We start from the raw sequence: 21,827 nt of genomic DNA, 5'->3' as shown, positions 1-21,827 counted from the left end.
ATATATATACATATATATATTTATTTATATGTATGGTGAGATGACGAAATTATATTAAATCATCGTACTCTAAAAGTTGTTAACTGCAGCCAAATGCAAATGTTGAAAGCAGCAATGAAAGCAAAAGGGACATAGAATAAAACTACGGGTCTCGCCACAGACAGTGAACTGGGCGAGTCAGACAGCTTGATCCGACACTTCAGCAAAGTATAATCATTGAATAAAAATGATCACGGGCTCCACCGACCAGGTGCAGGTTAATGTCACCAGCGATGGCAGGGGACACCTCAGAAGACGAGTCCCATGACTTAAGACGAATTTCCGAGGACCTGAAGGTGAGGAAAAGATCCACTTCACCCTCAAAAGCCTTAATGCGGAACCAGATGACTAGAAATGACTAAAGATTGGCATTTGTCCTGAATACTCACAACTGTAGCAAAACGTGCAAACACAAAACTGAGAAGACTCTTGCTAATTTCAGAATGGGAAAGGTTTGAACATTAACCTGGAGAGAGGGTATATTATTGCAGCTAAAATACCCACGTCGGACTGGCCCAACCCGTTTCTCCTGCGGGTTTTGACATCTACATCTGAGGCCTTAGGTGCCAGCGCTGCTTGCGGCCTTCTCTCACAGGAGGGCGGACGCGGAGGGATCCTGTTGTTCTTGCGCCCCCACTGCCTTCCTCGGGGCGGGAGGGTGCTGAGAACGGCACTGGCCCCAGAGCCCGGAGGGCAGAGCCAACCCCAACGGTTCCCATTCTTAGGAAGGACACTGCGCCATCCCAGCAGCTCAGAAACTCAAAGGACAGCCCCTCCTCTCTCAGAGCTGGGGACGGGCTGTGGACTGCCAGCACCACTTCCAGCAGACGTGTGCGGTGGGTGGGTCAGTTCCGTGTCTCCGAGGCTATGGGGCTGCGGACAGTGGACATGAGGTGCGACTTGTAGGTCTTGCTCAGGCCTGTCATCCAGAACTTCAGCAGCTTGACGTTGTCTTCCTCAGACGCGCCAAGGATGCTCAGGAGCTTCTGCGTGTCCTCTTTGGGCCGACTGTCCACCTTGGTGAATTTGAAAAGGACCTTCACCTTGCTGTGGAAAACCAAAGACAAAACACTCAGACAGCAGAGCACAACCCCGAGAGTGCTGGTTGTGGGCCCACACGCCTTCGGCACCAGCAGGAGCTCCACAGGCCGAGCTGGAATCAAACACGGTGACAGCTGGCACCACACACGGAAGGGCCTCTCACTGGCCCGTCAGTTCTAACCCTGGGAAACAAGCCTGGCAGGCCAGAACAGTAAAAACAAACAAAGAAAAGCTTTCTTTAAATTCATGGAAGAAACTGGTTGCTCTTAAGTTTCACTACATTATTTGAAATAAGGGGCCGGGCGCGGTGGCTCACGTCTGTAATCCTAACACTCTGGGAGGCCGAGGCTGGAGGATCGCTTGAGCTCAGGAGTTCGAGACCAGCCTGAGCAAGAGCGAGACCCCGTCTCTACTAAAAACAGAAAAATTAGCCAGGCCTGGTGGCGAGTGCTGTGGTCCCAGCTACTTGGGAGGCCGAGGCAGGAGGTTCGCTTGAGCCCAGGAGTCTGAGGTTGCTGTGAGCTAGGCTGACCCCACGGCACGCCAGCCCAGGCAATAGAGTGAGATTCTAAAAAAAAGAAATCAGGATGATGTTTGGCTAAATTTGACAAAAAATTACCCAGAATCAAGGCAGAAGGAAATAAAGTAACTGCTTTAAAACAAAGGGAGCACATGTTACAGAGTTTTCAGATTTTAAAAGTGAATTCAGCAGCAAAATAACAGCTTCAGTTACGAACCTCTTTTGCACATCTGGAGTCCTCCCTTGGCCCTCCACAGCGCTCAGAGCTGGGCGCCACCCCCACCCCCAGAGCAGGTGCCTGGCGGGAGATGCTGGTCACCTCAGGGTCACCCATGCTGGCAAGTGGCAGCGCTGGTCTGGAGCCCACGGTCTCAACCTCTACTCTAAGTGCCTCCGTCAGTGGCCACGGCCAGTCTCTTTTTGGAAACAGCTGCTGGTTCTCCTCGGCGGAACGCACCGCGGCGGCTAGCTCGACCCTCCCTGGTGACAACGCAAAGCAGCCCCTCAAGCGGAGGCTGCGAGCTTACTTCATCCACTCCTCCTTGAGGCAGACGAGGCACTGGTCCACCACGTCCACAGACAGATTCTGGTTGGTCAAAGCCGCTTCGATCTTGTTCAGGATGGTGGGGCCAACTAGGAAAACAGGCAGAGGCAAAGCGGGGCCGTCAGTGCTGGGCCGGGGGCTCCACGCCCTTCCTCCTCCCGAGGAGAAGGTAACCAGGCTCAGCAGCGCCCACCTCGGTCTGCGGCGACAGGGCTCCCGCTGGTCACCAGGAACTCGCACTTGCTCAGGGGCTGCTCGTCCTCACACCCGACGGGGTGGAGGGCGGAGCGGGCGGCGGCGTGGACCTCCACGACGACGGCAAACTCTGCGGCAACACAAGACACGCGGGCCCCTTCTGTGCTGCTCACTGACCCTCAACAAGCCCACGGAATTCACGACAAGGAAACACCCCGGGCAAAGGTCTCCCGAGTAATGCTTTGGTATTGAAACCCTTTGCAGTTTACTTGTGAATAGGGTTAAGGGTTAACTTGTGCAGCCGTTAAGCTAATAACTTATATTACAATAATCATCAATTACTTTATATATATCAATTCACTTCACACTAAGCAACTCCATGAAGATGGTCCCACCATTACCCCCATTTTACAGATGGGGAGATGGAACCAGAGAAGTTACGTAAGGTGCCCAAGGTCACGCGGCCAGCAGCGTAAGGCTTTCAAGCCTCTCTCTGAAGGAAGGGCCTGTGTTTCTAACACTGCCCAGGAAAAGGCACTGGCTCTCAGCGAGGGCCTCACGGCCCGGCCTGGGTGCTGAACGGGGTCTGCTGGCGGCGGCTGAGTGCCTCCCTGCCCCTCACAGATGTGCTCAGAGAAGCCACTGACTTGCTGGGAGGCCGACTTGTGGGCATCCCTGAACCAAAGGTAAGGGATGATCTGAGTCCGGGTTCTTGGTGGCAGAGGCACGAGCCCCGGCGCCAGGAGCCTCAGGGCAGGCCCCAGGCGTAGGGAAGGAGAAGACTGGGGCGCACGAGGAGGGGGAGAGGCCGGCCCTGACTCCCATGACGTCCACTCATCAGGACAGTGAGCCCTCAGTGGCCACATGTGCTGTTCTCGGTGGCCGCGTGCCCTCCTGCTCCCAGGACTGTGACCTGGAGCCTGCCCCCGAAAGGCCATCCCGTCCAGCCCCACCCTGGGGAGACAGCCACGGGTCAGCTGGCCCCTCGATGGGGGCTCCTGCCTGTGAGGCCAGCGGGCCACGTCCTCAAACCCACGACTGAGATCCGGTTCCACCCTGGGCCCTGAGACACGGACTCTGCCCTGAGAGTCCACGCACCCGCGGCCCGCGGCGGCACGCACCTGAGGACAGCACGTGGGTGGGGATCTGCACGTGTGGGCTGAGCCCCAGGAAGTTGCACCGATAGGCCTCTTCGTACTGGCTGCTGTACGGGATGATGCGCACACAGCCCACGGGCAGCATGGTCTGCGGAGGACAGAGCAACACAGCCTGGCCCGTCTCTGTCACCCGAACCCACACGCTCCCGCAGCCCGGCCCACGGCCTCCCTCCTCCCGGGGGCGCCCCTGGTCCCGCAGGCTGCGGGGTGCCTTCCACGCCACGGCCCTCGCTCTATCGTGGCCTCAGTCGCACGCCGACTGTGCTGCCTCTTGCTTTGCAGTGAGATGCTTGTCCGTCTCCCCACCCAGGGAGAAGCTTCCGCGGAGATGGCGCCACATTCATCTTTGCTCCCTCGCGGGCTCTGCAGTCAGCAGGCACGCACACGCGCTCTGACGGCCTCGCCGGCATCAGGCCAGAGCCGCTCGGTGCCCGCTGCACTTCCGGAGGGGGCAGCAGGCTGCGCCCTCCCGCCCAAAGCCCGCGTCGAGAACGCCCCCGCAGAGGGAGGCGCAGTGCCCTGCCTGCCTCTGCGGCAGCGTGAGCCACTCAGGTGGCCTCGTAGAGGGAATCGGAGACTGAGGAGGAATAGGCGGGGTAGGTAGTTACAAATCTATCAGGACAGCACAGACTCCTTCCACGGGACTAAGAAACACCCACAACTGCCATTTTTAACAGCAGAGAAAAAGACCCCGGTCTCAGATTCAGGCATGAGCTGCTCACGAGGTTCTGCACTGAGCAGCTGACGCATCCTGCCATTCCCACCTAGAGCCAGGCCCTGGGCCAGAAACCGTCCCGCTACCTACACATGAGGGAACGATGCTCTTACCTGAAGAACTTCAAAAGCTGACTGGACAAGGTCCACGTCTCTGCTCTTCCAGATCACCTGATTCCCCATGAGAACATGCCAGGCCAACATGCGAAAAGACGGGGCACCCAGCACCTAAAAAATAGAATGCAGTGCTTCCTGCATGATTGACAGGAATATTTTTCCTCTCCCCTCCAATGCAAGTTATTTCATTCATGTGTTAAGAAACTTTGTAAAGCAAAGGAAGATGGGTCAGGAAAGAGAAAGTCACTTATCTTCTCAGCTTGAGGCTGGATAACTTGCCCAGTGGAAGTCCCCAGATCTGCACTTAAAAGTCAGATTTGAAAGCTCTTGGACCCTTGAGATCTTTTCCCAATTTAATTTTTAAAAATTTGAAGCAGAAAGGTGTTAACTTTTTGCAACATTCACCTTCTCTTTATGGACACTTTATTTTGCTGAACCACTTGAAAGAAAGCTGCAGACCCCAGGACACGTAAGCACCCGGCAAAGCCAGGGCTCCCCCACTCCCCAGACCATGGCTGTGTCCAGGAAGACAGTGTGGACGTGACATACCTCATGCTCAGTCACATGCCACACGCACAAGCCCAACACTCTGAACGTGTCTTTTTTTTTTTTTTGCTCTGTCATGCAGGCTGGAGTGCAGTGGTGCCATCATAGCTCAATGCAGTCTTGAACTCCTGGGCCCAAGCAATCCTCCCGCCCCAACCTCCCAGGTAGCTGAGATTATAGGCACACACCACCATGCCCGGCTAATTTTCATACTTTTTTGTAGAGAGGGGGGTCTTGCTATGCTGGTCTCGAATTCCTGGCCTCAAGCGATCCTCCTGCCTTGGCCTCCTAAAGTGCTGGGTTTACAGGTGTGAGCTATTGCACCCAGCCTGAAAATCTCCTTTATGGCTGCTGTTCCTTTGATCCAGGAGCCCTTTAAGATCATGCTTGCTCTTAGCTGTCATGTCTTTATCCTGTAATCTAGAGCAGTCCACCCTTCATTAACTCCCATGACACTGGGGTTCAGAGAGTCCAGCTTATTGTCTCATGGCTCCTAAGAAGCCAAACATGGCTTTGAAACAAAACTAAAAAAACAAAAAGGAGGCCACAATACCACATTTTACCAAACACCAATACCCTCAAAATAGTCCCACCTCTTGTGGAATTCAGGGTTCTTTACAACCTTAATCCACATAAACAATCAACAAGGATGATTTGATGGAATGAGTGTTTTCACCCAGAAGGCCCATCAAGCACCTGCCATTAAATCAATCTCACTCAATGTTCAAAACAGAAATAACTATCTTCTGATAAAATCAACACTCACTGTAAAAATAAATACAGAAGACATAAAAAGGGGACAACCTGCCCTTGTAATCGAGCAGTCCCCTCCTCCCATCTGGCCCAATATAACCAAGGTCAATCCTGTTGTGGGCTAGAGCCCCCCCCCCCTCCCCCCCCCCCCCGTGTAACCCTGTACACACTGCCTGCTTCACTTCTATGATGCATCCCATTGTCTGGATACACCGTAACTACCACAGTTGGACATACGGGTTATTCCTAACTTTTTGTAAGAATGACCACCACTTTCAATCTGCACAGAGCAGAGACTACACACAAACCGACAATAGGGTGGTTTAATCCCTTTAGGAGGTTCCAGAAGGTTAGAGGACCACGGGACGCTGACCATCTGGACCTTTCTTTGAAGACACCTACAGTCACTAAAAGGGGAGCACTTACTCTGTGGCCAATACCCCCCGATGCCCCCTGTACCTTCAGCCACCCCCCAAGAAGGTTCTTGGTCATGGCCTGCTGGGTTTGGAAGATAATGGGCCCACAAAGTGTGCCGGGTGGAGAACACTGGACTCTTCTCCAAGTCGCTGACGTGGCTGCCCTCTGCCGCCTACCTGCCGCATGTGCCGAAGGGACTTGAAGACTGGCGGCTTTCGGGGCTGCCAGCCCCCGCGGCCTGACAGCGAGGAGGCCCCTGCCGGGCACTGGCCCAGCGGCCGCCCTTCTGCACCCTCTGGCAACACAGGAGCTTTCTCCTCTTCTTCGGCCTCGGAGTTGTCCCAGCTTTCTGACTCCTCTTCTAAGTCTGCAAGACAGGTGACAAGGACAGTTACAGAATGTACTGCCCCTTGGATGCAACGGTCTCTTTGTGCGACTGCAGCCCGAGGCTAACGGGTACTGATTCCGGGCTGTGGCCAGCTGTCCATGCTCCCTGTTGCCCTGGGAACCCGGGGGAGGGCAGGGAGGGCTCAGTGCTGTCTACTGAACTCAGAACATCACGGTAAGTCTTAGAAGCACTCACTCAAGGACCACAAGCTGCTCACTGTTGGTGAGAAAACTCAAACCAATGACGAACACGCCGGGCAGTGTCTACTGAGCACAGCCTGCCAGGCGTTGGTCTCAGGGATCCACACATCATTCCATTTAGTCCTCTCCACCGTCCTGGCATCAGCACTCTTAGCCCATTTCACAGATGAAGTATCACTCCCGTTGTGGCAGCCCTCACAAATGACATCTCCATTTCGTGTCATGAGACCCACAGGGCAGGACACGCAGGAGGAGCAGAGCCAGGACTTGAAGCCAGGTCTGTCTGACTCCAAGGGCTGCGCCCTGAACCCCGATGCCAGCTCCCCCGTGACTGTGCTGCAGCTCGAAACTCGACGCTGCCTCCCGCATGCTGTGTTCCAGCTCATGAAGGCCTTAACGGACCTGGCTCTGCGTGAGGCAGCTGACCGCGACATTGCCCTTACCATCCGCACCAGCACAGACCGCACGATCAGCACAGCAGTACAAGTTCTTGGTTCCTGGGCCGCCTGATGCATGAGGGCAGACCGCAGGGCTTCACCTTCCTGAGCGTGCCCTGCTGCCATCGAGACGCTGCTCAGGAAAGCGTATCTGAGCACGCGTGAGAGCCAAGTGCTTCCCTGCAGGAGCCAGACCTGACTGTCCAGAAGGCCAGTCATCTGCGAACTGCAGCATGGGGAGCATTACTAATGACAGCCGCATACAACACACGTCAAGAGTTTGTGTGCCCATCCCACGGCTGGGACCGGGGACCTGGAGCACCAAAAATCGAATCAATCCTGGCAGAAGCTCGGCAGAAGAGAAACCAGGGGTCCCTGGAAAGTCAGCTGAACACAATAGGGCCCTTAGCCCCAGACACAGAGATTCCGATCGGGAACCCGGGGAAGCCCAGACACCTGGGAGGTTGGGAAACCACTGCCCTTGATGGAAAGCCTAGGTCCACCTGAAACAGGGTGTTTCATCTGTAAAGGGACAAAGGCTAAGAGGCGACCTGTGCGGCCAAGCATGTGGCCATCATCCTAAAACAGGTACCTTCAATCAGCCAGTTCTCTCCACAGACAATCCGATAGCGGATTTTCCCAGCCTACCTGGGGAACAGATTCTTTCACGTGCCTGTCAAGGCAAATGAGGCGGGAAAGCACAAATATACCCAGGCCAATGGCAGGCGTCACACGGGCTCATCCTGCACTCATTCAGAGCCATCTTTCCCTTCATCCGCTCTTCCCGCCAGGACAGCAGAGTCGGGGGGCCCCCGATGGCCACCGTGGACCGAGTCCCCAGCAGCAGCACCCCAGCCTCACCAGCGAGCTTCTCCATCTGGACCAAGGTGTCTTCGGTCGGTGCACCCTCCAGGAGCTTCTCGGTCAGTCGGCTGCCACATGCCTTCAGGAGCCTGGAGAACGCAGCGCCAGGTGTGAGCCTTGTTGCCAAAGGGAAAACCAAACCCGACGTTCACCTGGCTCCTGATCTAGCCAACAGTGTGCAGAAGACATGGGCATAAAAGAACATGCTGAACACCACAGGGCCACAACCAGCAAGATCCTCAGTGCAGGTAATTCTGCAAGCCAAATGACCAAGGGCCTTTAAAGAAAGGTAGGTGGGACAAGTGGGGGCAGGAGGAACATTACAGACCAGAGACTTGGGATGCTGCTCTGATCCCAGTGCAAGAGTTTGTTTTTGTTTTTGTTTTTTTAGACTGCAGTGCAGCGGTACATCGTCACAGCTCAATGCCGCCTCGAACTCCTGGGCTAACGATCCTCCTGTCTCAGCCTCCCAAGTAGCTGGGACTACAGGCACGTACCACCATGCCCAGTTAATTAAAAGATTTTTTTTTTTTTTTAGAGACAGGGTCTCATTATATTGCCCAGACTGGTCTAGAACTCCTGGGCTCAAGTGATTTTCCTGCCTTGGCCTCCCAAAGTGCTGGGATTATAGTGGCCCAGGACTGGATTTAGATGTGAGATCCTAGATTTCAAGCTGAGGTTACGTAGGAATGAGAATTTGGGGGCAGAGACTTTGGAAGGAGTGAATATATGCTGCAATGGGAGGAACAGAAACAACTTGTGGCCAAAGGACAGACTGGTGGTTTTCAAGTATGTTCACAGATTCACTAAACTCCTTCCTCTCTTCTCATGACAGAGGCTAATCCCTCCCTGACCAGGCTGGGCTTAGTGACATGGCACACTTCTAGCAAACAGGGAGTACTGGAAGTGACAGCATGTATCTGCTGAGCTCAGGCAGTGAGACCTTGAAGATTCCACCTCATTCTCTCTTTTTTTCTTGCTCTGTCACCCCAGCTCAAGTGCAGTGCCATCATCAGAGCTCGCTGCAACCTCCAACTCCTGGGCTCAAGCGATCCTCTTGCCTCAGCCCCAAGTGGCTGGGACTATAGGTGTGCACCACCACGCACAGCTGATTTTTATTTTTTGTAGAGATGGGTCTCACTGTTGCCCAGGCTGGTCTCAAACTCCTGGCCTCAAGCAGCCCTCCCACCTCAGCCTCCCAAAGTGTTGGGATTACAGGTGAGCCACCGAGGCTCACCCTGGGGAAGCCATTTCCCAGGCCCGCAGCCAGCCGCGGTGGGGCCAGCCTTGTAAGCAGCCTCCAGTCACACCTCAGCTGGCTGAGCCCCCGAACACAAAAACTCTTACATCCTGAGCCAGAGCCACTCAGCTAAGACACTTCTGACCTCCTGACCCTTGGAAACTGAGATGAACGTTTACTGTTGCTTTTTAAAAAGCGAGGGAATCACTGGTCTTGGTACAAAAACTTCTTCTGTTTTTAATAAATTGGGAAGTGAGTTGCACCTCAGTACGCCTTCCACACCCGAGGGTGAGAGGCCTTGGGAACAAGGGCTCTCCGATGAGCACAAGGCAGAGCTCCACGCGGAGGCAGCTGAGCAGATCTGCAAAGACTGTCCTCCCAGATTCGTGGACAGTCTCGTCAACGTGTCATGACTGTTCTTCCTCTAACACCTGCTAAAAGCCCTGGGATGCCGTTACCAAGCAAAGGAGGTGTGAAGACACGCCCACAGGTTGTCATCGCTGGTGAGTGACGTCAGTGAGCGGGCAGCGTTGCCATTCCTCTGGTGCAGGAACGGCGTGAAGGCTGTGTTCATCCTCTGAGCACGCTGGGGGCACCCGAACTGCTCTGCCTCGAACACCTGAAATGCAAAGGGAAGGGGCAGCCTCTTCAACCAGGTCGGACCTGCTGGCAGCCCGGACCCAGCCTGTTCACAGCAAATTTCACAAATCTGACTTCCGAGGGCTCTGTCCTGCTCTGCTCTTGTGACACGGAACACAGAAAGTGCCAGCAGTCTAATAATTCCAAACAGTGTGGCTTTGCCTCCCGGGCTAGATTAGGAGCCACCTGAAAACAAGAATCAGTTAAGACTATCTCCTGCCGCCTCTTCCACGGGCGACTCCGCAGGTGCGTGAGGGGGACGCAGGCTGTCGGCCTGCGCAGGCGGCACCAGCGCCATGTTCCTGGGCCTCCCCCTTCCAGGCCCACTACCCAGACTCTGGGTGAGGGACATGTGACTAGCTCCCGCCAGGAAAGTGAGAGAGACAAGGCCCTCTGGCACGCCCTGCCTTCTGTGGGGCCGAAGGAACAACGTTCCAATACAGCTGCTCCTCTGCCCATGGGGGGTGACCACGACGAGCAGGGGCCCTGCTCCGCTGCATGCACACGGAGCAAAAGCCAGAAACAGTCCCTGTGGTGTGAGGCTGCTGAGATGACGCTGGCTGGAGGCAGGCACGGGGCAACAATTCAGTGAGAACTGGCAGTGAGGGGCTCGGCCTCCCATCAGCGGGTACCAGAGCACGACCTGGCCTGGCCTGAGACACAATGCCACAGCTGGAGGTCTGGGTTAGGTGGCAGGTCTCAACAGGATTAATGGACAGTCTGAGATGAAGGTCCAAAGAAGCAAGGGAGGAACAAGGGTTCTGACTCCAGCCAAGAAACCAGAGCCGAATGAGAACCAGGACAATCGAGGCAGGAGAGACCAGTACAGCAGAGGACTCCAACTCTGAAGCAAGGGCGACACAGCAGCCTCGGGCTGAGGTTAATAAAGCTGCCTGGGCTCCCAGCCTCACCCTTGGTGCAGAGGAAGACTCCTACCATGCGAGGCCCCCCACCCTGGTGCCTCACGCTCAGACAGCACCTTGAGTGCCTTGCCCTGGAGCTCATCGATGACGCCCCGGACCTTGCCCAGCAGGAAGGGCCAGGAGTTGATGAGGTAGATCCGGTCCATCATGATGGTGATGATGCTGTACCAGCGCTGGAAGCCCCTGGCCAGGCTGTCTTTGATGAAGAAGGTGTGGCTGAACACGAAGCCATGCTGCTCGTCTCCAAAGAAGATGGGCCCCTCCCGGCCGGGGCAGACCTGGAGGGAACGACAGGGACTCGAGACAGCCCTCGCCTCCCTTAGCAACACCAGGTCGAAGCCTCGTCATCCGGCTTGTCCCTTGGCATTGATCATAGGGACGGTGCGAGGGAGGGTGAGCACTCTGCTGCTCCTGTGGTCGGGCTTCCTAAAGACAACATTTGTCATCGTGGAGCGCCAGGGCCAACAGGGGTTTGCTGCTTTTTCTAGCTTGAGCCACAGATGTGCCACCTTGCTCATCTGGAATGCGCTGAGGAACCAGCAGGTCAAACTAGTCACTGCATACTTCGTAGACTAAGATCTGCACACTTTATTTTCACAAGGGGACTTCAGTCCCTCCCTCGTGACGTATTTACTCTTACTTAACACACAATGCTAACAGACATGCCCATCCTGCTAGCAGACCAGCAGCAAGGAATGAGATCGGCTGGAGGCAGGCACGGGCAACAATTCAGTGAGGACTGACAGTGGGGCTCAGCCTCTCATCAGCGGGTACCAGGGCAGGAAGTTCAGAATCCTCCATGACAGACACAAACCTAGGAGTTCAGACTCAAGGTCAGCAGTGACCGCCATGTAGCTTGGGAACAAACTGATCTACTTCTCAGCAGGTTCTGGAGCAGTACGTGGCGATCACTGAGGCTGGGAATGAAGACTGAGAAAATAGAAAAGGTGGCGACTGATGCAGTGAACTGTGCACCTTAGAAATAGTTCCCATGTCAGAAATATGTCCATCAAGAATGGACAAATAATAAAAGTCTGGCGCTTAAAGTGAAAAGCTAGCACCCACTCAGAAACCAGCTGAGTCCAAAACGACTCATTCTTTAGGTTCTGGACGAGCGCAGCACCCCAACCCCATGCTGCGCTACGTGCGGACCCTCTCTGTGAGGACGCGAGCGCCGGCCTGCTCGGGCACCCCCGGGTGCGTGAGCGCCCAGAGACCGGCCACGGCCACACACGGCTCACCTCGCAGCTCAGGCTCCGGACACAGGCCTGGCGGACAATGCTGAACAGCTGGGGGTGGTTGGGGTGCTGGTGACTGACATACTTGATTGAGGTCTCCTTATCGTGGCTGATGTACCCCGGGTGTCCTGCAGCCAGTGACCGGCAGCCCTGCCCACCGAAAGGAAAAGAAAATCTGTTAGCTGGGAAGCAGGTAACGAGCTGTCTTACGCTTACGCAAACCTGGACTTAGAAAACACAATCTATTTTTGTATAAAAATAGCCGGCTTTTAGGTTCGTACTTATCTGTGGACTTAAATGTTTCCTAAATAGGAAAACCAGGACACAGAGATGCTGAGGTTGCCAGACGGTAGTCCTGACAGATCTTACCTGTTGAGCACACAGCAGGTACTATAGCAAGAGTTCTTTGTAGTATATCTCATCCTACTCAAGAATTCTCACGCTGTGAGAGAATTACAGTGAGAACCCCCATTTCATCGAAGACAAACTGAGGTCGAGACAGGAAGTAGCTGTCTCAGGGCACAGGGCTGGCAAGGGGCACACACTGTGCTCTGGGCCACTTTTCTGGGTGATTCATCCACCCCCCCACCCCTCTATGCTTGGTTTGGAACTAACAGCTGCCGGGGCCCCAGGAGGGCACGGAGGCAAGCTCCTCCCCGGGCCAGAGGACTCCTCCAAGGGCAACCCCAATCCTGGCTCAAAGACTCTCCCGCTGGCTGGCTGAGCCCTCCTTCCCTCCAGCTGTGGCCCCCCAGGTCTGAGGCACTCCCCACCTTCTGTCCCTGCGCCTCTCGCAGGCACCTCCAGCAACAGATAAACCTCTCACGTGTAGTCTGCTTCTCAGTGGAACCAAACGAACGAGGTTGGTTTGTTTGCACCTAGTGGCAGGTCTGATATCCAGCCCTGCTTTGGGGTCCTGACCCAGGTCCTCCATGCAAAGAAGTGGCCCATTAGGGGAAATGTAAACTAATTTCCCAGAGCTCAACATGGAACCCTGGGGATCTACAAGGAGGAAACTCCGCTGGGAGCACCCGGCCTCGGAGACTCCTGCCCAGGACAGGCTGAAGTGCATGAACACAAAGGTGGATGCCACAGCAGGGAGGCACAGAGACATACATGCCAGCCACCGGCTCCCTGAGAAGCCGTCTGTGTCAGCCCTGAAGCTCTCGCCCCCAGCTCTTGGGACTGCAGGGTCTCCTGTCCATCCCACACTTCTCACAAAGAGAGCAAAATGTTCCTGAGACCCCAGAGACACTTGCCTCACACATGTCTGACTTTTTGGGCCCAGGGCTGCTGGACTCGGCGCTGGCTCCTTCCGCTGGGCTGTGCGCGCGGATCCGGCTGCTCATCTGAATGCCGCCCTCCTCCTCCTCGGCCTGCTCGCCCTGGCCAGGGCTGTCCCTGTTCTCAGCCCCTTGAGGAAGTGGGGCATGGAGAACCTCCGTGCAGAAGAGAGTACGAGGCCCATGCAGCTCGCAGAAGTGACAGAGAGCAACGATGGCATTCATGGTGCCTTGGAGACTGCAAGAAGCCTGGGGGATTGCGGGGGACCTGTCAGCTGGCCAGCATCTGCTCACGGTGAGACCTCCCCAGCACCTCTGAGGCACAGGCAGCACGTGGGTGTCGGCGGTGGACTCCCCGCCTGCCCCGGCCAGCGCCGTGGGGCGGCTGCTCTCCGTCAGTGCTGCCTGGGCTCAGGGAGCCGAGAGGAGGACAGACAGACAGGGTCCCTGAGCACAGGGCTCACAGCACAGAGGAGGGAGAACGTGGGTGAACAGGCACGCAGAAAACCTTTGGGTGCAACTGTGCTAGGGCTTGAGGCCGATGGCGCAGACAGGACACGTCCTTGGGTGACAAAACAGCTAAATATGGCAAACCTCGTTGGAGCAACACGAATAAAAGGCCACAGGGTTCGAGGAGAGGTTCCCTCCGCTGGTACATGTTTGCTGCCGGCTGAGGCTGCAGGTGCTGCCCTCGTGCAGCCGAACTCCTGCTGGCGGACGCAGGGAGACGTGTTCCTGCCCACCAGGTGAGGAGCGTCACGAAGACCGCGCGGGGCTGGGGTGGAAAACACCCACAAGAGCGGGAGACCTGCGGGGACTGGCCCCCAGGGCTCCCCCAGCGAGAGCTGAAGGGACCAGGGCTGGCACTAGGGGGTGGTCGGAACTTCTGGGGAAGAGCAGGAGATAGGCACCGGGGGCAGGAAGCAGATCCCACAGCCCCTCCAGGCCATGGAAAGATTTTTTCAGAGACTTGAGAGGCTTTGGTGGGTTCAGATGAGAGACCTGAAATTTGAATTTCATTTTAAAAGGCTTATTCAGGCAGAAACCACTGCAGAGGGCCAGTGCTAGGTGGGGAACCCGCTGAGGCATCCCATAGATCCGAGGGACAGGGACAGTGGCCACGTTCCCAAGGAAGGGTGGCAAGACTATGGATGGGGGTACAGGGCACGAAGGGAGGGCCAGGAAGAATGCCGGGAGCAGGCGCGTGGAGGCCCAGCGAGCGCTTGCTGAGCCTCTGCGGAGACACACAGCGGCGTGGGACTTCCAGGGAACTCAAGGCGTGAGAAGGGAGGAGGAGCAGGCCCAGCTGACAGCACGGCCAGGGAGGCAGGAGGGGCTCCAGGTCACCCAGCAGCCAGGTGAGTGCTTTAACAAGGGGGAGATGGACCGCACACAGCCTTCAAAAGGAAGGGAATCCTGCCACATGCGGTAGCATGGCTGGACCCTGAGGACATTATGTTAGTCACAAAAGGACAAATGCTGTGTGATTCCACTCATGCACGGCACCTAGAGCAGTTCAGTCCAGAGAGACAGACAGTAGAGTGGTGACTGCTGGGACTGGGGGGCCGCGGGGGGGAGCTGGAGTTTAGTGGGCACGTTTCAGTTCTGCAAGACGAGGGTCCTGGACGTGGACGGTGCTGGCGGCTGCGCGGCAGTCAGTGCTCACACTCAACTGTGCGCTTAACCATGGTTAAAATAGTAAATTTCATGTTATGTATATTTTATCCCAATTCAAAAAACAAGGAGGGTATGGTCACCCGCAGAGCAATGTGGAGGTCACCGGTGACCTTAACAAGAGTCATCTCTGGTGGAGAAAAAGCTCGAGGCAGTGAATCCAGACAACCCTTCCGAGAGTTTCTGTGCCAATGACAGCAACAGGGCAGCACCTGGCAGGGACGTGGAGTCAAGGAAGGGCCACCTGCCCCCCAAGCCTGGCTTCAGCTCAGCAGAATCTGATGAATGGTGTCAAGGCCACAGGCCTAGTGCGAGCGCTGTGGGCAGCACTGATGGACTTCACCCTTCACAACAGGAGGGACAGCAGATACAGGGGCCTCTCTGTTTGGGGATACTCGGGAGGCTCTGAAGATGGGGCCTGTCCACTGGTTTCTGACAAGCAGAGAGATGCTCTAGAAACAAGACCACAGGAACAAAGGCATAGCGGCAGCGACAACTGCAGCCAGCAGACTGTGACAAAGGAGGCCACGCGGACCGCTGGAGGAGGGTCTGGAATGCTAGGCTAGAATGACCGTGCACACTCCAGGCCCATGTTGTCCAATACGGTGGCCACAGACACGTGTGGCAACTAAATTTAAATTACCTAGGACAAAAGCTCAGCCTTTCTTTCTCACTGGCCACGTCCCAAGTGTGCATGTGGCTCGTGGCCACTGCTCTGAATGGCACAGGTCAGGGAACATTTCTGCCACCACAGAACGCTCTACTGGACAGCCTTGCTCCACACCATGAGGAACCATTTAAATTTCTGAACGTTCAACCAAGCAGCAGACACCAAGCAGGACCGTATTCTCTTTTGGGGACCTTCTCCCCCAATATGGAGCCAAGGGCTAGACATTCTCGTCCTCAGCCCGGCAGGAAGGGTGTGATGACCCTGGCCAGGCCAGTGAGACGGCCTACGACGCATCCCCAGGAGGAAGGCAAAGCAGCAGCAAAGAGTGAACGCGCACAGCGGTGGCGGGTACGGAGGCTTCCCCGGACAGCCTCCTTGATGAGCCGTGCCTGGGGTGTGTCCCCAGCTGGGCCCTCCCAGCAGTCCCCTCCCTGCCAGGGGCTGTGCGTGCAGCCTGCTGCTCCAGCCTGCCCACTAACGCTGTGACCCACCTGATGTTTCTGTAATTGGTTTCTCCGCTGCACAGCACCTGTCCTCCTGCCTAGGGTAGGGCTGGAGCTCGGGCGGTCACACTGGGAATGGCAGAGGCAGACACAAAACAGACATGTGAAGAGAACGTCAGCAGGGCTGCTGGGGAGCCAGGTGTGCGGATCAGAGAGGGAGACGCAGGGGCTGGCAGGGCGTGGAGGGCCAGTGTCTGCGGGGGTGTTCCAGGAGGGAGGTGGCGGCGGGAAAGGAGATGCGTAAAACTTAAGAGACAGTAGGACATTTCGCTGGAAGCATCAAGGGCTCCACAGAGATTCCAGGTGTAGTACGAGAGAGGGCAGGGCAGGCAGGGGTAAAGGCCTGGAACACGCTGCGCACCTCCACCTGGCTCACTCCTCCTCACCATTCGGCTTCCACCGGCATGTCCTTTGCTCAGAGTGGCCACTTCCCTGCAACCCCGTCACCCACTTCCTCTGCTGTGAGTGCAAGTGCTCCTCCTACTAGAACCTGCATTGTTTGTGCTTCCCTGCTATGAATGAAAGTCTCCTAAAGCTGGAGACATTGTCTTGTTAACTGCTGTATCCCCAGCGTCTACAACAGTTCATAGGTGGTACCAAATTCATGTGTGTTGGATAAATAAGTACATTTAGGAGTTCTCCACAGAGATGACAGTTGTTGCCACAGAAAGTGGAGGTGTCCACAGACAGGAGAGGCTCATAAGCACATCTTTGTGAAAGGACAGATGGAGTCTATTTGCACAGAATCCAAATGGACTGGAGTTAAATGAAGGGGCCACGAAGCTCACCACTGTGAAGTCAAGGAAAACAATGGTTTAACAATCCATTGTGCAAGGAGACAAGGAGACCACTGATGGGACAAAAAGGTGGAGGAGGAGGATAGGGTATCAGGACCCAATGTAAATGCAGAGACATTGACCCCAGAAAAGAAGGCCAAGTCTTCCTCTGAGAGGCACAAACAGAAGAGAAATAAGGTCCCTTCTGGCAAGACGGCCACATCATAGCAGTCCTTGACTTAGTTTCACCCCATCTGAAGAGCATCGACACCAACCTTATTCTTAACAGAATCACACTTGCAGCATCCTGCCTTGACCACGCAGGGCCTCTGCCAAATGGGTCAGCTGTGGTGACAGCAGTCATACGAGAGGACCTGATGTTTTCTAGGTAAGGAAAAACCCAGAGTTAATTCTAAGAGCAGTGGTCTTTGTAGCATGAAGAAACATTTTTCAAGTAGCTTACAGCCAACCATCAAGTCTCAGATGAGGATTTAGAGTCCCTGGGGTTCTGAACAGCTTAGCAGGCCTTTGGGATGCTAGCTGACAGCAAGTTGACACTGCAGCTGACGTTTAGCTAAAGTCTTGCACCTCGAAAGCAATATCTGATACAGGATCCCTTTAGTTATAAATATATTATTTAAATATCTTTTGAAAGTATAAAATATTGAAAAATATGAAGTCCTGCTCTTGCCTACTTTTGGTTATGAGGGGGCTGCTTTGTCAGCACACACATCCTGCCGATTTAACCCTTCGGGCTGCAGGCCTAGAAGTTTCTCCCCTCTCTTCCTCCAGTGGGGGGGGAATCAGAGACAATGTTGCTGAGGTCCTTCCCAGCACCCAGGAACTCAGGATCAACACCGGCTATTACTTTTATTATTTTTTTAAATGAAAAGCACTGGTCTGACAAGATTCTGAATACTTGTCTCACGTGTGCCACACACGCAGGCAGCCACTGGAGTCACACAGACCTAGACCCCACCAGCCAGGTGATGCCAAATGTGTCACCTCGCCTCTCTGAATACCAGCCGAGAGCCGAGGCCGCAGGCCTAACGCTGCACGGGGGACCACAGCTGCGCAGCACGAGGCTCTTCCTTCACTCCCCAACTCCAGCCTCTACCCCAAGTCTGCTGAAGAAAACAAACTGGTTTGAGCGCGCCTCACAATTCTTCCTTCCCAGCAAGCTTTCTAGAACCAAGGAAGAAACAGAAACCTTCCCCTGCCTGACACGCTCTTCATCATCACCATACTCAAAGCAAGTACTTGAATTCCCTGGCGAGGCGGAGCGGGGTCCGCAGCCGCCACCCCCACTGGCTGAGCCACGGGCCTGGCAGCGACTGTGCCCTGACCCGGGGCTACTTCTCCCTCCTCGCGAGGGTCTTCTCAGCCACGTGGAAGACCAAAGAGGTGGCTAAATAAGAGCACTGTGTAAGGAAATAAGGTACTAGAACGGATCTTAACTAGCAGTTGCTATGGAGCTCATATAACTAGTCTCCCACTGGGGAGCTTCACTGAGTCCACAGCAGGGATCCCCGTGCAAAGGTGGGGGGTCCGGAAGGGGGTCCCTCCAGCTCAGGCTGCCCACGCTGTGGCTCTTCTGTCTCCACCTTTCACCTGCACTTGCACTTACAACGGAGCTGCCTGACACGTGACACTAAAAGGCCAGCACAGTGTCACCGGCTACTGTCACTCAATTACTTTCAAAGTAACGTCCGGTGCCCCCAGCAGTGCCTACTTCAGCAAGCTCCTCCTCGCCTTGTCTCCCACGGTTGCTGGCGACCTCCTTGTACCTCGATCCACAACAGGCCAGTCCCTGGGCTAACCCTGTTTCCGGATGGTAAGGATGCGACCGACAACGCCGCCAAACCGGAGAGAAGCAGCACGGTCGCCGCCCTACCTGGACACAGAGCCGCTCTCGTAGGGCACCAGCGGGCCCTCCCGGGGCGCCGGGCCGAGGAGGGCGGACGGGCGGCCGCACCCGGGCGCGGGCCGGCGAAGCGCACAGTCCGACCGCAGCGTTAAGCGGGAAGAGATCGATGCCCGGACGCGGGTTGGAACACAGGACAGTCCTCACCCCTCACCCTCCCCCCGAGCCTCAGGGTCTAGGCCTCGTCGTCGCCTCCGACCCTAACCGCCCGCGCCCCGCTCCGACCACGCAGCCTCGGCTGTGCCCCTCCCGCAGCCCCTCGGCCCGACCGCTCCCGCCTCCCGCCCCGCCGCCCCGGCCCCGGCCCGCCCGGAACTCGGCTCCGACCCCGGGACCCGCTCCCGGCCCCGCCGCCCCGGCCTCGGCCCCGGCCCCGGCCCCCCCGGAACTCGGCTCCGACCCCGGGACCCGCTCCCGGCCCCGCCGCCCCGGCCTCGGCCCCGGCCCCGGCCCCCCCGGAACGCGGCTCCGACCCCGGGACCCGCTCCCGGCCCCGCCGCCCCGGCCTCGGCCCCGGCCCCAGCCCGCCCGGAAAGCGGCTCCGACCCCGGGACCCGCTCCCGGCCCCGTCGCGCCTGACGGCCGCAGGCGGGGACGGTTCAGCGGGGCTCTCACGCGGGGTCCGAGCCCGCAGCGGGGACGGCGACGCGGCCCTGGCCCCGTGGGGACAGCCGGCCGAGCCTGGCGCCAGCACACTCACCCGGGGTCCCCGCTGTCCCCGCGGCCCGGCCGCCCGGCGGCGCCGAGGCTCGTGACCAGGCCGGGCCGTACCACCGCCCGACCCGCGGGGGTGTGCGGGGGTGTGCGGGGCCGCCGGGCGCCCGCACTGCGAGGCCGGAGGGGCCGCCGGGCCCGCACACCCGCGACGCGGCCCGAGTCCGGAGCGCCGAGCCCGGCGGGAACCCGCTGCCGCTGCCCGCCGCGTTCGGCCACCCCCATCCGGAAGTACCGATGGTTCCAGCCGCGCGGCGGGGATGCCGGAGGAAACCACTGCAAACGTGGGGGCATGCTAAAGTTTAAAACCCTTTTAAAAGAGATTTCAGGGAAAATACAGCCCGCCTGAGACTCTCTCTGCACTTACAAGAGAGAAATAAAGAACAGAACATTACGAGAGGCCGTAACTTCTTTTGGCTTCACGTTGATTTTCAATAACCGTTGCGGCTGGAACCGGTCTTCCCCGCACGGGGACGGTGGGCGGCGCCGGCAGGTGGCGGGACCGCGGCGCGGCCAGCCAGGTGACAGCGGCCCCAGGTGACAGCGGCCGCGGGGAGACCGCGTCCCCCACGCGCGGAGGGCGGGGCAGGAGTCTCCCTCCTCCTCGGCCCCCACGCTGGTGGCGCATCCAAGTCTTTAAAGAAAACGTAAATCAATTACTGACTCACATATGCACAGGCAGTTCCGGATACGACCAGACACGGCCCTGAGAACGTCGGATTCGTACGTTACTCAGATCCCGGATGACAGCGCATGTACGGTAATAATAATAATGACAATACCATAATGGTTCATATGTGATAATATAGTGTGATACGTAACAATAATAATACCCTTGTACTATAATAATAAGTTACAGAAACTACTATGCTGTTTCTTTTAGTTCAAACAAGCAGAACATAAAAACAAATTCACACAAAAAGTTTAGATAGGCAATAGATAGACAATTTTTAAAAAGAATATTAAAGGTTAACACTCAGCTATTGTTGCATCAGTGTCTTGCTTACTGAAAGGGGCATTTTGGAAGCAAGACGGTAGCTGACATTAGTCAGATGATGATGGAGGTCGCGCTGCAGGGTCAGGGTTGATCCCGTTGTGGAGGAGGGAGCTGACCACTGAAGTTGGTTTCTTGAAAAAGGCATCTGGGGTGGTTTGCACAGCCTTTTTCTTTTTTTCATCCTAAGTGGCCCTGTAGCAGCTAATGTTCTTACTAGCTTCACGGTAAACCTTTGCAAACCATTCAACGTTGGGATCTTGCTCCTTGAGTTTAGCAAATCCTGCTTCAGTGAGATGAAAGGCTTCAGCTCATTCTTTTGTCATGAACTTTCTCAGCTCTGGATCTTCTGATTGTTGGTGTTCGTATGTTTCTATCAGTTGCTACTCTATCTACCTATGAGACTGGCCGCTAGCATAAAGATGCCACACCAAGGAACCGCTTATACCATGTGGGTTTGTTTACATGTGCGGAAGAAACTAATTCCCAAATTATTAATTTAATTATAAATTATCCTTATGGGGAGCCTCGAGAGCCTGTTCGTAAGTATGGAATGGCTGTAAGTTGAGTCATTCCTAACCCGGGGACTGCCTGAATCCATAGCAGCATTCATTATTCATAATAGCCCAGAAGTGGAAACCACAGCTGATGAGTGGATATCTGTACCTTGGCATATTATTCAGCCATAAAAGGAATGAAGTGAACTTTACATGCTACAATATGGATGAAGCTTGAAAACATAAGTGAAAGAAGATGGTCACAGAGGACCACACAGTATATGCTTCTGTTTATATGAAATTTCCAGAATAGGCACATGCATTAAAATCAGAAAGTAAATTGGTGGCCGCCAGGGGCTGGGGTGGGGAGGGGTTGGGAGGAGATGAGGAGTGGCTGCTGACGAGCACGAGCTTTCTTTCCTGGTGAGAAAAGCGTTCTGTGATGGGTTGTGGCAATGGCTGCACAACTCGGTGAATGTACTAGAAACTGTTGAATTGCGCATTTTAAATGGGTGAAATGTAAAGCTGCTAGAAAAGAAGGCCAGTGAGCCTGCGATCCTGCCATGGGGCCAGCCGTCATGGGGCAAAGTGACACCTCAGCAGAGTGGGGGAGCAGAATGTCAGACCAGCGCCCAGGAGATGGGCAAGCTCTAGCAGGCACCAGAAAAAAGAACAGGAAAGAGAAAACCTTCACTGTCCAAAATGGAAGCTGCTAGCCATATTTGGTTTTAAACTTAAGGCAGTTTAAATGCCATACATCTACAGCTCTAGTTCCTCAGTCACACCAGCCACGCTGTGAGCGCTCAGTTGCTGCAGGGGC

General features: G+C 55.8%; 1 protein-coding gene across 2 annotated transcripts; it reads right to left on the bottom strand.

The window, feature by feature from the left end:
- Window positions 1-370: 370 nt before the first annotated feature.
- FLCN (folliculin) lies at window positions 371-19,554 on the bottom strand. Of its 2 annotated transcripts, XM_069481836.1 has the most exons (14): window positions 19,503-19,554; window positions 17,154-17,262; window positions 16,091-16,171; window positions 13,232-13,504; window positions 11,976-12,122; window positions 10,791-11,012; window positions 9,631-9,791; window positions 7,930-8,021; window positions 6,220-6,410; window positions 4,325-4,438; window positions 3,461-3,584; window positions 2,338-2,469; window positions 2,128-2,233; window positions 371-1,086 (listed from the first exon to the last, which is right to left on the bottom strand). In XM_069481836.1, exons 4-14 carry the CDS (start codon window positions 13,478-13,480, stop codon window positions 885-887), a joined length of 1,740 nt encoding a protein of 579 aa, XP_069337937.1. In that variant the 5' UTR covers window positions 13,481-13,504; window positions 16,091-16,171; window positions 17,154-17,262; window positions 19,503-19,554; the 3' UTR covers window positions 371-884. The 2 variants fall into 2 exon arrangements, with proteins under 2 accessions (XP_069337937.1, XP_069337936.1); XM_069481835.1 differs by lacking the exons at window positions 16,091-16,171; window positions 17,154-17,262; window positions 19,503-19,554 and adding an exon at window positions 11,244-11,306 and having other exon boundaries at window positions 13,232-16,076.
- Window positions 19,555-21,827: the final 2,273 nt, after the last annotated feature.

This window comes from Eulemur rufifrons, chromosome 9 (assembly GCF_041146395.1).
Source record: "Eulemur rufifrons isolate Redbay chromosome 9, OSU_ERuf_1, whole genome shotgun sequence".
Taxonomy (NCBI): Eukaryota; Metazoa; Chordata; class Mammalia; order Primates; family Lemuridae; genus Eulemur; species Eulemur rufifrons.
The sequence above is the reverse complement of the archived record's forward strand: the minus strand, read 5'-3'. Positions and strand labels throughout refer to the sequence as shown.